Genomic DNA, 16,654 nt, shown 5'->3' on the forward strand with positions numbered 1-16,654 from the left:
CATATGTCTTTGTTGAGTGCTATATCTTTTACACTTAATCCATTTATATTGCTAGATGTTTTACCGAGGCAACTAAAGTGCCTCGCTCAAGGGCCTAATGGGAATTTTAGCCAGGCGTCTCAGTTCTTAGATAAGGGAGTCTCAGTTCTTAGATCAGTTCTTAGATAAAGGTGTCTCAGTTCTTAGATCAGTTCTTAGATAAAGGTGTCTCAGTTCTTAGATCAGTTCTTAGATCAAGGTGTCTCAGTTTTTAGAACAGTTCTTAGATAATGGTGTCTCAGTTCTTAGATCAGTTCTTAGATAAAGGTGTCTCAGTTCTTTAGCTGCCTCGTCCCTCACTCTTTTCTTCTTACGATCACTCTTCTCAGACCCCCTACTTCTGGCCATCAAACTGCTGGGAGCCAGAAAATACAGACTATGGTAAGAGCCTTAGCAGAAGTGAATAGTATTACACAATGGAAGGCTGGATGGTGCATTGAATGTAACCATATATAGATACAAATAGATTTTGGGCTACTTTCAATCCGTAGCACGGAAGATCCGCCTTAAAGCGTGATTGGAATTAAAATAGTATTTTCGATTGAGCCGTCATATGCGGCGTTTACCATCAATGCAGTCAGTCCCCGCAAACGCAGGAACATTGCTTATAAATTTCAATTGCGCTATAGCACGGATCTTCAAACCTTTGGAGTGAATCTAGGCACACATTTGTATAGCATCTGACATGCTGTACATTGTAACCCAAAGCTCCAACTTAGCAGAAGAAAACAGAACCAAAAATGGTGGTTTAATGGAAAAGATAGGGCTATGTTAATTGGAGTCTTATTTTGTATGTGAGTTGCAAGAACCACACCAGCCATATAGAGAGCCATTTGCATCCCCAATGCAGCTCTTTGATTCATCCCTATTGTGTTGTTGAAGTGCTGATTGCATGGAGGGAAATGGAGATGGGGGGAAGGGATTGACCAGGCGAGGGAGATGTTTGATTGTGTAAACCGATAAAAGAGGAAATAAAGCTGAGTTTATTAAACACCTGTAGCGCATAGCTAACACCAAGCACATTCATTTCCTCTCCTTTTGTGTTGGGGTAGGAAGACTAATGAATGAAATGGGAATAACCATAGCATTAGGGAACCTCTAATTACTTTGTTCTAGACAACAGACTGGCATGATTGACACTTTCTAATGAATACACGTACAGGGGTAATGGAATAATGGAATCTCTACAGATGGTCAGTGTAGAGAGGGATAGAGGGTAGGATAAATATTGATGGAATGGGAGGGAATGTGTTTCCATCCAAGTCCCTGTTCAATTTCACAGACGTGCTATGGTTATTGACCTGTGTAATTTACAGGCTAGTTTAGATTGGCCATTGAGTGGTTTCGGTAAACAGGTTAGGACCAGTTAAGGATTTTGTTAAGGTGCATTAACAAGCCACATTGTACTCTGGTCATAGGGATTTATTTTTCCAGAGGCATCTCAATGTTGTGGCCTAGTCTGCAGCTGTTGCAGGAAGGGTTTGGCAAAGTAAAACTTGATCAACAGCCAGCATCTGTCAACAGTAGTTTTCTCTGTTTTCTGATACGTTTGTCCTGTCTCTCAGCTGTTTACCTGTGCAAAAGAACAATGCAAAACAAAGCTCGTCTGGAGCTAGCAGATTATGAGGCGGTAAGAGGTCTTCTCTGTTCATATCGCAATTCTCTCTTTATTTTGTTAGCAGTAGAGTAATTAATATTGATATCAGCCTGATTTGTATCCTCACAGTGAAAGCCTTTTGTTCTGTTGGTATTATTGTGTTATTGTATTACTGTGCCTTGCAAAAGTATTCATCCCCCTTGGCGTTTTTCCTATTTTGTTGCATCACAACCTGTAATTGAAATAGAGTTTTATTTGGATTTCATGTAATGGACATACACAAAATAGTCCAAATTGGTGAAGTGAAATTGAAAAAATAACTTGTTTAAAAAAAAAAACGAAAAGTGGTTTGTGCATATGTATTCATCCCCTTTGCTATAAAGCCCCTAAATAAGATCTGGTGCAACCAATTACCTTCGGAATTCACGTAATTAGTTAAATAAAGTCCATCTGTGTGAAATCTAAGTGTCACATGATCTGTCTCATGATCTCAGTATGTATAAACATGTTCTGTATGGCCCCAGAGTCTGCACACCACTAAGCAAGTGGCACCACCAAGCAAGTGGCACCACAAAGACGAAGGAGCTCTCCAAACAGGTCAAGGACAAAGTTGTGGAGAAGTACATATCAGGGTTGGGTTATAAAAAGTATCAGAAACTGAAAATCCCACAGAGCTCCATTAAATTCATTATTTAAAAAAAATGGAAAGAATATGGCACCCCAACAAACCTGCCAAGAGAGGGCCTCCCACTAAAACTCACGGACCAGACAAGAAGGGCATTAATCAGAGAGGCAACAAAGAGACCAAATGTAACCCTGAAGAATCTGCAAAGCTCCACAGCGGAGATTGGAGTGTCTGTCCATAGGACCATTTTAAGCCGTACACGCCACAGAGCTTTATGGAAGAGTGGCCAGAAAAAAGCCATTGTTTAAATAAAAAAATAAGCAAACACGTTTGGTGTTCACCAAAAGGCATGTGGGAGACTCCCCAAACATATGGAAGAGGGTACTCTGGTCAGATGAGACTAAAATTGAGCTTTTTGGCCATCAAGGAAAACGCTATGTCTGGCGCAAACCCAACACCTCTCATCAACCCAAAAATACCATCATTTTTCATCGGCAGGGACTGGGAAACTGGTCAGAATTGAATGAATGAATACAAGGGCTAAATACAGGGACATTCTTGAGGGAAACCTGTTTCAGTCTTCCATAGATTAGAGACTGGGACGGAGCAACACTCAAGTGGTTTAAGGGGAAACATTTAAATGTCTTGGAATGGCCTAGTCAAAGCCCCGACCTCAATCCAATTGAGAATCTGTGGTATGACTTAAAGATTGCTATACACCAGCGGGACCCATCCAACTTGAAGGAGCTGGAGCAGTTTTGCCTTGAAGAATGAGCAAAAATCCCAGTGGCTAGATGTGCCAAGCGTATAGAGACATACCCCAAGAGACTTGCAGCTGTAATTTCTGCAAAAGGTGGCTCTACAAAGTATTGACTTTGGGGGGGTGAATAGTTATGCACGCTCAAGTTTTCTGTTTCTTTTAATGTCTTATTTCTTGTTTGTTTCACAATAAAAAATATTTTGCATCTTCAAAGTGGTAGGCATGTTGTGTAAATAAAATGATACATACCCCCCCAAAATATATTTGAATTCCAAGTTGTATGGCAACAAAATAGGAAAAATTCCAAGGCAGGTGAATACTTTCACAAGCCACTGTATGTCATGGGATAACTGTCTGGATTTTTTTATGCTTATTGTTGATTCAGGAGAGCTTAGCGAGGCTACAGAGAGCATTTGCCAGAAAATGGGAGTTCATATTTATGCAAGCAGAAGCACAAGCAAAGTAAGTTTCCAAATGAAACAAATGTAGTGCTGTATGCGTTGATATGCCCTCATCTCTAACTACCACTTCTCATCAGTTTCCTAATAACAGCCAATTTTAGGCCAGGGGAAGTGGCAAAGATAAAACAGTAATAATGACACAAAATATGTTTATGTAAAATACCAAAAAAGTAATTGCCTGTACTGTGTATCTCCTCAGAGTTGACAAGAAAAGGGATAAGATTGAGAGGAAAATTCTCGATAGTCAAGAAAGAGCATTTTGGGATGTGCACAGACCTGTGGTGAGTTTATTGTGCTTTTAAAATCTTATGCTTCAAGAGTCACATTATTTCCATAACATAACATCTAGCTACAGTATTTGGGTAAATTTTCCACTGCAGCATTCAGTTAACTGGAGGCTGTGCTCAAATGAAATCCATATCGCTGAAGTTCAGCTTTGTAGAATAATTACAATTTGAAGTTCATTTCCGATTGAGCCGACATATGCAGCGTATACTGTGAATGCAGTCTCCGTGAACACGGTAACATTGCCTTTAAATTGAAATCGTGCTATAGCGCTGAACTTCCACGATAGGTATTGAATCGAGTAAACTTAGTATTCCTTTGTGCAATATTGATGTCGTTTGTCATGTATACATGTTTAGAAATATTAATTGTCAACAACCTAAGTTGTTCTTATCTTAGAAATTGTATTAATTTTCATGTATTATTTATTAGATGTCTTTTTATAAAATGACAAAGAATGTAACCTGTGCATTTTTTCAGTCTTCAAAGCAATTTCCTTCACCATTCAGTGTGAATAATGTAATGGATTTGGATAATATTCACATTTTCAGAGCTTGGTAAAGGCAGAGATTTTTTCTTTCTTCTTTGTCTGCTGTAATATCTAAATATTATCACTGTATTGTCAATTCCCCCCCCCCAAAAAAAAAATTAACATAGAGCTCTCCAGTGGTCTGTTTGACCTCATCATCCATTCAGACACATATCCTTCTTAGCATTAGCTTCCACTCGGGAATGGATCTGCCTCTCCGGCCATGAGCTTAATTGGAAAATAACAGGATTAATTGATGCATTCTCGGCATTATAATCAGGTTCCTTTCTGATTTCACAGCAGCCTCGTCAAACCACTTAAACACCGTGATCCTGGAGGATGCCTTGATTGTACCCTTTGTTTAACCATGCAGGACGTACCGACAATATGTTTTATTTCTCAGTGACACATTGATTGTTTGGAATTTTTGTTAGATTTTTTACATTAATATTTCACAAGACCATGTTTGACTGCGCATGCAGCAAATTACAATAGAAGAAGTAGGCTATGGTTTGCTCGGTTCACTAAACAGTTCTACCTGAGCCGCTAGTGAATCAATAAGAGGAGGCAGAGAATGCTCTCTGAAGGTGTTTATTTTATTAATTCATACTGCTGATTTTTGTTGCTCTCCAGCCCGGATGTGTAAACACAACAGAAGTTGACATAAAGAAGTCCTCCAGAATGAAAAACCCCCACAAGACAAGAAAGGTTAGAGTGTCTGATAAATTCATTGCTTCTGAATAACAGGTCACTTGAAAACACTGTTGTTCGAGTTTGACTTTGGTGGGTTCTGTTTGATTGTTTCTCTGCCTCAGTCTGTATATGGGCCTCAGAATGATGTGCGCACCCACAGCCCCACCCACACCCCTGCCCCAGAGGCCAAGCCGGCCACAGAGGAGGAGCTACAGGACCAGGTAATGTAGGGCGTGCTGGACTGCCTGGTTGGTTTTCTCTTCGCAATAATATATTCACAAAATATTATTTCCCCTTGTTTTTCCAGATCACTTATTGGGGAGGGCAATTAGACAGACATCGGCTGAAAATGTCCAAAGTGGCCGAGAGGTGAGCTACGTTCTCCTTCTCTCCAACAACAACCTTGAAACGTGTGTAGTCCAAACAATACCCGGATGTGTATCATCAGCACTAAGGCTTTTTGTCATTTCCTGTGCCGTAACACTGAACAGAATGTAGATTCCCATCCTTAGTTGCCTGGGTTACTCACTATTGTGTTAGAGTAAATGTGCTAGATTATTTCACTTCCTGCTATCTTCGAAGGTCAAATACTGTATAGCACTGCTCTTAGTCATATCCTGAGTTCCCCAGGCGGCATGAAACATTGTTACCTTTTCTGTCCACTTTACCTGACTGAACTGAATGGTTTGTTTTCTTTGTCCCAGTTTGTTGGCCTATACAGAGCAATATGTGGAATATGACCCCTTCATCACGCCAACTGACCCCTCCAACCCCTGGATCTCAGACGATACCACTGTTTGGGAGCTGGAGGCCAGGTTTGTCTTCTTGTACTGTCTTTTTAACTTTTTTAAATGTTTTATCTGTGTTGTTTTACACTGGTACAAGTATAGTGTGTGGTACCAGTAAATGCTTTGTAAATTGCACTGCTGAAAACCATCTCCTGAGGGATGTCAGGTAATAATATAATGATTTGTAGCTGTGTAGTGTGTACTGTTCACTGAGGTTTCCCGCTATACACTGTGGTGTCTGACTGTGTGTGTCTCTCCCCAGTAAGGAGCCAGGTCAGCAGAGGGTGAAGAGGTGGGCATTCGGAATCAATGAGGTTCTCAAGGATCAGGTGGGGAGGGAGCAGTTCCTCAAGTTCCTGGAGTCTGAGTTTAGCTCAGAGAACCTGAGGTAGGGGATACAGTGCATACACATACACATAACACATATCTACGCACGTACGCCCCCACATGCATACACTCACTTCCTTTCTCTCACACAATCATAATGTATCCTTGCATAAACTTTCACGTTGCCTGTACTCCCTCTGCTGGTACTTCTCTGAACTGTTTTGCCCAGGGGTAATCTTTAGGTCAATCTGGTAATGTAACTAAGTGAGAGTTGATATTATCTAACTGAGTGAGAGTCAGAGGTGAAATTTTACACCTAATCCGTCACATGAATTACCCTATAATTAGATAGATGTGATGTTATCACCAACAAAGGACATAACTGAGTACTGAAAATGAATTCAAATACAGTTGAAGTCGGAAGTTTACATACACTTAGGTTGGAGTGATTAAAACTCGTTTTTCAACAACTCCACAAATCTTGTAAACAAACTATAGTTTTGGCAAGTCGGTTAGGACATCTACTTTGTGCATGACACAAGTAATTTTCCCAACAATTGTTTACAGACAGATTATTTCACTTATAATTCACAGTATCACAATTCCAGTAGGTCAGAAGTTTACATACGCTAAATTGACTGTGCCTTTAAACAGCTTGGAAAATTCCAGAAAATTATGTCTTGGCTTTAGAATCTTCTGAAAGGCTAATTGACATCATTTGAGTCAGTTGGAGGTGTACCTGTGGATGTATTTCAAGGCCTACATTCAAACTCGGTGCCTCTGCTTGACATCATGGGAAAATCAAAAGAAATCAGCTAAGACCTCAGAAACAAAATTGTAGATCTCCACATGTCTGGTTCATCCTTGGGAGAAATTTCCTTCAAATGCCTGAAGGTACCACGTTCATCTGTACAAACGATAGTATGCAAGTATGAACACCATGGGACCACGCAGCCGTCATTCCGCTCAGGAAGGAGACGCGTTCTGTCTCCTAGAGATGAACCTACTTTGGTGTGAAAAGTGCAAATCAATCCCAGAACAACAGCAAAGAACCTTGTGAAGATGCTGGAGGAAACAGGTACAAAAGTATCTATATCCATAGTAAAACAAGTCCTATATCATAACCTGAGAGGCCGCTCAGCAAAAAAGAAGCCTCTTCTCCAAACCCCCATAAAAAAAGCCAGACTACTGTTTGCAACTGCACATGGGGACAAAGATCATACTTTTTTGAGAAATGTCCTCTGGTCTGATGAAACAAAAATGGAACTGTTTGGCCATAATGACCATTGTTATGTTTGGAGGAAAAAGGGGAACGCTTGCAAGGCGAAGAACACCATCCCAACCGTAAAGCACGGGGGTGGCAGCATCATGTTGTGGGGTGTTTTTCTGCAGGATGGACTGGTGCACTACACAAAATAGATGGCATCATGAGGAAGGAAAATTATGTGGATATATTGAAGCAACATCTCAAGACATCAGTCAGGAAGTTAAAGCGTGGTCGCAATTTGGTCTTCCAAATGGACCCCAAGCATACTTCCAAAGTTGTGGCAAAATGTCCTGACCTCAATCCTATAGAAAATTTGTGGGCAGAACTGAAAAATCATGTGCGAGCAAGGAGGACTACAAACCTGACTCAGTTACAACAGCTCTGTCAGGAGGAATGGGCCAAAATTCTCCCAGTTTATTGTGGGAAGCTTGTGGAAGGCTACCCAAGACATTTGACCCAAGTTAAACAATTTAAAGGCAATGCTACCAAATACTTATTGATTGTATGTAAACTTCTGAACCACTGGGAATGTGATGACATAAATAAAAGCTGAAATAAATAATTCTCTCTACTATTATTCTGACATTTCACATTCTTAAAACAAAGTGGCCTAATTGACCTAAGACAGGGAATTTGTACTAGGATTAAATGTCAGGAATTGTGAAAAACAGAGTTTATATGTATTTGGCTAAGGAGTATGTAAACTTTCGACTTCAACTGTATATCAGACAAATATTTCCAGAGAAAATCTCTAATACTATACAGAAATTCCTTTAAGAAGCCATGGTGAGAAAACGGCTTTTTCTAGACTAGACATGCACAAGCATGCACACTTAATACGTTGGTAGTCCTGTATTAGCCTCAAGATTGATAGAGAAAGGCAAAAATAGAGGAGTTAAAATGATAAACGCAAATAGACGCAACATGTTTAGCTGAAATAAAAGATCCCAGAAATGTTCCATATGTCCATTGCTTGTGTTTCTTAGCCCAAGTAAGTGTCGTGACGTTGTATTAGTTAATGTGATGACTGCTGCTCATCGAATGATTAACGGTTTATAATTGTGTGATTAAATGAATCAGGCAATTATTAACTCATTAACCTGGGACACCATGGGAAAATCAGTTTTAGAATATCGATCAGAATATCGATTTTACAATAGTTGATAATTTATCAATTTCCTCTAGAGTCTCATTCTGAACGTCGCATAATCCGTGAATCTGCAAAATCCCGAGTCCCACCAATGAGATCGTACCACATCAATTGTAGTTAATTATGTATTTACTAGAAAGCTAAAATGATAATAAAAGAAACACAAAACACAGTCTAGGCTATTGATTAGAACTTAGTACAACAGGCCAACACACTCCGGCGAGAAAGAGAAAAAGAGAAAGTACACGAGAGAAATATACACTTGGGTGCATTTATCAGCTATGCTTATTTGAACCCTAACCTTGCCCCGAACTGCCGCTCTTATGGGTCAGAATATAATGATGTTATTACGTGTTGAAGGTCTCTGCTGTGGGTCTCTGCGTGGACCGTTTTGTCTTCTCGGATGGCGCACTTCCCTGGTTGTCCTCACGATGTCAGTGTCCTTTTTGCTTAATGGTCTGATTCCTCCCCCTTATTCTGAAATGGTTCTTCTGAGGACAGCCAGCCCTGTAGCTCAAGGCTCACAGCGTAGGAATGAAAACAGTGTATATAACACGATTCGATGGGGGGTGGAGATCGGGTGGTCCGGCTTGAATTCACCCGCTTAGACGCAGCTATTCATCCGTAGTATGTGTAGAAAAGGATTCCTTTGTCTTCAACCTTGTGTTGCGTTTTGGGTTTGTTGTCTACTCAGACCTTTGCTGCAGCTCGGGTCACTTAGTCTGGTATGTTAATTCTTAACTTCTATGGCTGGGGGGTAGTATTGAGTAGCCTGGATGAATAAGGTGCACAAAGTAAATGGCCTGCTCCTCAGTGTCAGTTGCTAATATATGCATATTATTATTAGTATTGGATGGAAAACACTCTGAAGTTTCTAAAACTGTTTGAATGATGTCTGTGAGTATAACAGAACTCATATGGCAGGCAAATCAAAACAGGAAGTGAGAAATCTGAGGCTGGTATGTACTCAACACAGTTCTCATTGAAATCCCCTTGAGATATTAATGATGTTGCACTTCCTAGGGCTTCCACTTGAATTAGGCTTGTACTGTGTTGTGTGACTGAATGACAGCAGAATGAATCAGGTGTCTGGCAGTCAGCCATTTTCTGGTAACGCGCATTCCACATGATAGCGACCTGCGTTCCATGGCTCCTGAAGACACAAAGGAATACTCCGGTTGGAACTTTATTGAAGATTAATGTTAAAAACATCCTAATGATTGATTCTGTACTTAGTTTGAAATGTTTCTTCGAACTGTAATAACGTTTTGAAGTTTTTGTCCGACGTAACGCTGACCAGAACGAGCGTTTGGATATGTATACCAAATACAAAAGTAGCTAATTGGACATAAATAACAGACATTATCGAACAAATCAAGCATTTATTGTGGACCCGGGATTCATTGGAGTGCATTCTGATGAAGATCATCAAAGGTAAGGGAATATTAGCATGTAATTTATGGTTTATGTTGACTTCAACATGGCGGCTATTTTGACTTGATTGTTCTGAGCGCCGTCTCAGATTATTGCATGGTTTGCTTTTTCCATACGTTTAAAAAGAAATCTGACACAGCGGTTGCATTAGGGACAGGTATAATTCCATGTGTATAACTTGTATTATCATCTACATTTATGAGTATTTCTGTTGAATCGATGTGGCTATGCAAAATCACTGGATGTTTTTGGAACTAGCGAATGTAACGCGCCAGATTTTTTTAATATAAAAATGAACTTTATCAAACAAAACATACATGTATTGTGTAACATGAAGTCCTATGAGTGTCATCTGATGAAGATCAAAGGTTAGTGATTCATTTTATCTCTATTTGTGCTTTCTGTGACTCCTCTCTTTGGCTGGGAAAATGGCTGTGTTTTTCTGTGGCTTGGTGGTGACCTAACATAATCGTTTGTGGTGCTTTCGCCGTAAATCCTAACGGTATAAGATACATGTATGTTTGAGGAATTTTAATTATGAGATTTCTGTTGTTTTGAATTTGGCGCCCTGCACTTTCACTGGCTGTTGTCATATCATCCCGTTAACGGGATTGCAGCCCAAAGAGGTTTTATACCCTCGGGTCAGAAGTGGGTGTAACCGCCTTTACGGAAATTCTCTGTGCGTACCAAGTTAAGAGGCAAGGTCTAGATTTGACTCAAATCCAATTTTAGACAACTAACTTCACATTTCATCTTTACCAAAACATTCTCTTTGATTTGGACATTTTACACACAACGTACAATGTATAAACATCAAGCATATACTAGGAAAACTCTTTAAGTTACAATGTTTTCGTAATAACGCCGCCCTTTAACCTTTAATAACAAAAAAAATAATAACATTAATTTTCATATTCAGTCTATCGTCATTACCACCATTGTGGCTGACGGACTATTGTTCCAAAGTCCATTTATAGCATGTTTAATGTTCTGAGGCCGGTTCTCCATAGTGAGGGGACAAAGGAATTTTGTCTGTTGCCTAAGATTTACAATGGGCGTGAGGGGTCATGAAACCCCCACATCTTCATACCCTTAGATCTCTCCTCCTCTGTTGGGGTGAGAGATAATCTGTAGGGTTGTGGTCTCCTGTAACCTGACCTGATCAGGACAGTCATGACACAAGTCCCTTCTTATTGGTGTCCTTTTAGTAGTGGATTCTTTGCAGCAATTCGATCATGAGGCCTGGTGCGTGGTGCCGGCACTGGTGGTACCGGGCTGGTGACACGCACCTCAGGCAAGTGCGGGGAGGAGGAACAGGACGTACCGGACTGCCGAGGCGCACTGTAGGCCTGGTGCGTGGTTCCGGCACTGGTGGTACCGGGCTGGGGACACACACCTCAGGGCGAGTGCGAGGAGCAGGAACAGGGCGTACTGGACCCTGGAGGCACACTGGAGGCCTGGTGCGTGGTGCCGGCACTGGTGGTACCGGGCTGGTGACACGCACCTCAGTGCGAGTGCGGGGAGAAGGAACAGGGCATACTGGACCCTGGAGGCACACTGGAGGAAGAGTGCGAGGATTAGGAAGAGAACACACTGGGTTGTGAAGGTACACTGGAGACCTGGTGAGTATAGCCGGCATCAATTGTTCCGGAACTTTAACACGTTTCAGGATGAGTACGAGGAACTGACACAGGTGGCATCGGACAGCCAACACGCTCCTCAGGGTGAATGCCGTGCATACTACGCCAAACCAACAGCTCTCTCTCTTCACTCTCCTCCAATTTCATCAACAACTCCTCGAATGTCTCATAATCTCCCCTCCATTCACTCTCCTCCATTCTGTCCAATAACTCCTCGACAATCTCAGACTCACCCCTCAACTTCGCCGACTGCTCCATGTGTCCCCTCCCAAAATTTTCTTGGGGTTTCTGTGGCCTACCTCCCCGACGTCGTTGCTGTCCTCTCCTACTGCGCCGTTCCTCCTGCGCAGTTTCCACCTGCCTCCATGGTAGGCGATCCTCTCCTGCCAAAATCTCCTCCCACATCCAGGATCTTTTACCGTGCAGTACTTCGTCCCAGGTCCATTTTTCCACAAAGCGCCGTTCCTCCCTTTCACGCTGCTTGGTCCTGATTTGGTGAGTTATTCTGTCACGTTCGTAATGTTGATGAGACCAAGGCGCAGCGTGATAAGCATACATTCTTCTTTTAATGAAGGGAAAACCACTAAACAAACTAACAAAGAAACAAAACGACCGTGAAGCTATATAACATGAGTCCTAACATGCAGCTACACATAGACAATAACCCACAAAACCAAAATGGAAAATGGCAACCTAAATAGGATCCCCAATCAGAGACAACGATAAACAGCTGCCTCTGATAGGGAACCAACTCAGGCCACCATAGACCTACATTTACCTAGACATACGAAAACCCCATAGATATACAAAAACCCTAGACAAGCTAACACATACCACCCTCTTCACACCCTGACCTAACCAAAATAATAAAGAAAACAAAGATAACTAAGGTCAGGGCGTGACAGAGAGTGATTGATTGATTTCATCTTTTATTTCTTTCTTCACATTCCCAGTGGGTCAGAAATGTACATACACTCAATTAGTATTTGGTAGCATTGCCTTTACATTGATTAACTTGGGTCAAATATTTCGGGTAGGCTTCCACAAGCTTCCCACAATAAGTTGGGTGAATTTTGGCCCATTCCTCCTGACAGAGCTGGTGTAACTGAGTCAGGTTTGTAGGCCTCCTTGCTCACACATGCTTTTTAAGTTCTGCCCTCAAATGTTCTATAGGATTGAGGTCAGGGCTTTGTGATGGCCACTCCAATACCTTGACTTTGTTGTCCTTAAGCCATTTTGCCACAACTTTGGAAGTATGCTTGGGGTCATTGTACATTTGGAAGACCCATTTGCGACCAAGCTTTAACTTCCTGCCTGATGTCTTGAGATGTTACATCTACAGGTAAACCTCCAAATGACTGAAATTATGTAAATTAGCCTTTCAGAAGCTTCTAAAGCCATGACATTATTTTCTGCAATTTTCCAAGCTGGTTAAAGTCACAGTCAACTTAGTGTATGTAACTTCTGACCCACTGGAATTGTGATACAGTGAATTATAAGTGAAATAATCTGTCTGTAATCAATTGTTGGAACATTTCTTGTGTCATGCACAAAGTACATGTCCTAACCGACTTGCCAAATCTATAGTTTGTTAACAAGAAATGTGTGGAGTGGTTGAAGGACGAGTTTTAATGACTCCAACCTAAGTGTATGTACAGTATATTTCCAACTTCAACTGTATGTCTGTTACTTGAACTCTGTGAAGCATTTATTTGGGCAGCAATTTCTGAGGCTGGTAACTCTATTTAACTTATCCTCTGCAGCAGAGGTAACTCTGGGTCGTCCTTTCCTGTGGCGGTCCTCATGAGAGCCAGTTTCATCATAATGCTTGATGGTTTTTGCAACTGCAGTTGAAGAAACTTTCAAAGTTCTTGAAATTTTCCAGATTGACTGACCATGTCTTAAAGTAATGATGTGCTGTCGTTCCTCTTTGCTTGTTTGAGCTGTTCTTGCCAAAATATGGACTTAGTCTTTTACCAAATAGGGATATCTTCTGTATACCACTCCTACCTTGTCACAAAACAACTGATTGGCTCAAACGCATTAACAAGGAAAGAAATTCCACAAATGATCTTTTAACGAGACATACCTGTTAATTGAAATGCATTCCAGGTGACTACCTCATGATGCTGGTTGAGAGAATGCCAAGAGTGTACACAGCTGTCATCAAGTCATACTACATGATTTCATGTGTGTTATTTCATAGTGTTGATGTCTTCACTATTATTCTACAATGTAGAAAATAGTAAAAATAAAGAAAAACCCTTGAATGAGTGTCCAAACTTTTGACTGGTACTGTATATAAATTCTATATCATTTTTTTTTTACACACACACCCCTGTGTTGTGTCTTTCAGGTTCTGGCTAGCGGTCCAGGAGGTGAAGAAGAGGCCAATCCGGGAGGTCCCGACCCGGGTTCAGGAGATCTGGCAGGAGTTCCTGGCCTCTGGAGCTCCCAGTGCCATCAATGTTGATTCTAAGAGCTACGACAAGACCACCCAGAATGTCAAGGACCCTGGACGCTATGCCTTTGAAGACGCACAGGTAACGCTATAATAATATGTCTGTGAACTTTACATAGGCAAGTTACTGACTTTTTTATCAGTTGGATAAGCTACTATACTGTTCAGTACATTCTTCAGAACATAAAGTATTCTGGAACGTTGAATCTTATCAAGGGTTCTTACTACGTGACCTGTGGTTGAACCATTTCCTTGTGGTTGACAGGATCACATCTTCAAGCTGATGAAGAGTGACTCCTATAGCCGCTTCATCCGTTCCAGTGCCTATCAGGAGCTGTTACAGGCCAAGAAGAAGGTAAGATCTTCAAAGCCTTAATGATTCATTTAAACAATACTATTCTAAGTTAGACACCTCTGATGGAACGGAACCAGCAATGATATACTGTCTACAATTGAAAACCAAAACAAACTAGATCGGCCCTTTACAAAAGCAGAAATCGTTTTATAGGGAGTTTAAGGATTTGCTTATTCCTCTCTTGATGGATGTTCTAAATGTATCTGCTGAGACGCAGAGCCTTCCGGACTCCTTTTCCACGGCTATTATAAAAGTTATACATAAAAAAATTAAGATCCTCTACAATGCTCTTCCTATAGGCAGATAAGGTTCCTCAATGCCAACTATAAATTGATTTCTAAGGTGTTGGCTAACAGATTAGGACAATATTTGCCAAACCTGATCCTCTACCAATCATTTGTGCTGGTTATTCAACGTAATTAACAGTGTGAGGAGTGATCATAGTATAACAGTATCTCTAGACGCTGAAAAGGCCTTCGATAGGCTGGAGTGGCCATACCTATTAAGGCCATACCTATTCAAGGTCCTTGATAAATTTAACTTTCGTTTGTCAACTGGGTTATGACTTTATACCATAAACCGCAAGCTAAGATCACCACTAATGGCATGATGTCAGCCACATTCCCACTCTTTAGAGGTAGTAGACAGGGCTGTTCCCTTTCCCCAACCCTTTTTGTGCTAGCCACAGAACCCCTCGCAGAGGCCATAAGAACGGATCCTGGCCTAAAGGGCTTTCAGGTAGGCCAAATAATGCTCAAGGTCTCATTGTTCTTAGACAACATTATTTTGTTCCTCCCTGACCTGACCGGATCCCTCTCAAAACTACAAAAGCTTTTGGGTACATACAGCTCTATGTCAGGTTACAAAGTCAACATGGACAAAAGTGAAATACTTCCACTGACTCGCTTTGACTATAGCATCTGTGAGAAAACAGGTCCCTTCAGATGGTCGCCCCAGTGGTTCAAATATCTAGGAATCACAGTTGATAATTACTTAAGAAATTTGTACAAGCTTAACTACTGTCTTGGGTCAGAAGGTGGTGGATGACTTGAATAGATGGATAGATCTGCCTCTTACATTATTTGGGAGAATTAGCTGAATTAAGATGAACGTTCTGCCTAAGATGAGGAATAAGTCCAACATCAAATGTACAGAAATCGCCCTGTCACTGCAAGAAAATATGTCGCATTGACATGGAAGGAAATCAGATTCCCCTCTCCCAATTACAAGATGGCTCTCTGAAATGAATAAGAGTATTCCTATGGAGAAGATTACCTATGCTTTAAGAAATAAATTCAACAACTAAAAATATGACAACCCTTCCTGGACTATATGGAAACTCTTCCATTGGGGTTGGTGGATGTGAGCTTGTAGATCGATGTAGCTATTGTCTCTTTGTAATTTACTGTTTGTATTGCTTTGTGAATATGTTGGTCTCTCTTGTCATTTGTCATATTTAGTCATTATTAGTATTATTACTATTCTAATTTAATTTTGTAATCTGTCATTGTTTTAATTTATTTTTTATTTTGGGGGGTGGGAAGGATTGAATTCACTTTGGTTGTAGTACTTATTACTCTTGCTGTATTGTAATGTTCTGTTGTTGAATAATTGAAGAAACCCCCCGCCCCCAAATAAAAATAATAATGATGATGCTCAAATTGAAAATCATTAAACTAAATAATGAGGATTTCTATCAGCCTAATGAAGGTGTAAATGATATCTCACATTCCAGTGTATAATGGCGGGAGCTGCTTGTGGATTTGACAGCTCTAAAGCAGTTCCACCTCCAACACCATCGAAACATCAGATGTCGGCTAAAGCGGATCTAATTGAATCCGGCCCTAAGAATCCGGCCCTAAGAGATGTGTTCCTTTTGAACAGAATTATTGTGTTTCATTTGAGAAAAGTGCCTATATATTTCATGATTAACCGATTGATAAGACATTTAATAATGAAAACAATAATTTTGCAACAATGGTAGTTAGACATTCACCATTACATTTCAAGAGCTAGATGCAATAAGAGCACAAGTACACTACCGTTCAAAAGTTTGGGGTCACTTAGAAATGTCCTTGTTTTTGAAAGAAAAGCACATTTCTTGCCCATTAAAATAACATCAAATTGATCATAATAACAGTGTAGACATTGTTAATGTTGTAAATGACTATTGTAGCTGGAAACGGAAGATTGTTTATGGAATATCTACGTAGGCGTACAGAGGCCCATTTTCAGCAACCATC

At 40.7% G+C, this 16,654-nt stretch overlaps 1 protein-coding gene across 1 annotated transcript in view; it reads left to right on the forward strand.

Moving 5' to 3' along the window:
* LOC115113183 (regulator of G-protein signaling 7) overlaps positions 1–16,654 on the forward strand; it is a 120,066-nt gene that overhangs the window by 101,063 nt on the left and 2,349 nt on the right. Inside the window, exons 6-16 of the mRNA XM_029640534.2 lie at positions 369–420; positions 1,605–1,669; positions 3,407–3,483; positions 3,682–3,763; positions 4,930–5,004; positions 5,112–5,210; positions 5,297–5,358; positions 5,694–5,804; positions 6,040–6,165; positions 13,952–14,138; positions 14,322–14,411. Coding sequence (XP_029496394.1) covers positions 369–420; positions 1,605–1,669; positions 3,407–3,483; positions 3,682–3,763; positions 4,930–5,004; positions 5,112–5,210; positions 5,297–5,358; positions 5,694–5,804; positions 6,040–6,165; positions 13,952–14,138; positions 14,322–14,411 — 1,026 coding nt within the window. The remainder of the gene's footprint in view (positions 1–368; positions 421–1,604; positions 1,670–3,406; positions 3,484–3,681; positions 3,764–4,929; positions 5,005–5,111; positions 5,211–5,296; positions 5,359–5,693; positions 5,805–6,039; positions 6,166–13,951; positions 14,139–14,321; positions 14,412–16,654) is intronic.

Source organism: Oncorhynchus nerka, linkage group LG28 (genome assembly GCF_034236695.1).
Source record: "Oncorhynchus nerka isolate Pitt River linkage group LG28, Oner_Uvic_2.0, whole genome shotgun sequence".
Classification (NCBI taxonomy): Eukaryota; Metazoa; Chordata; class Actinopteri; order Salmoniformes; family Salmonidae; genus Oncorhynchus; species Oncorhynchus nerka.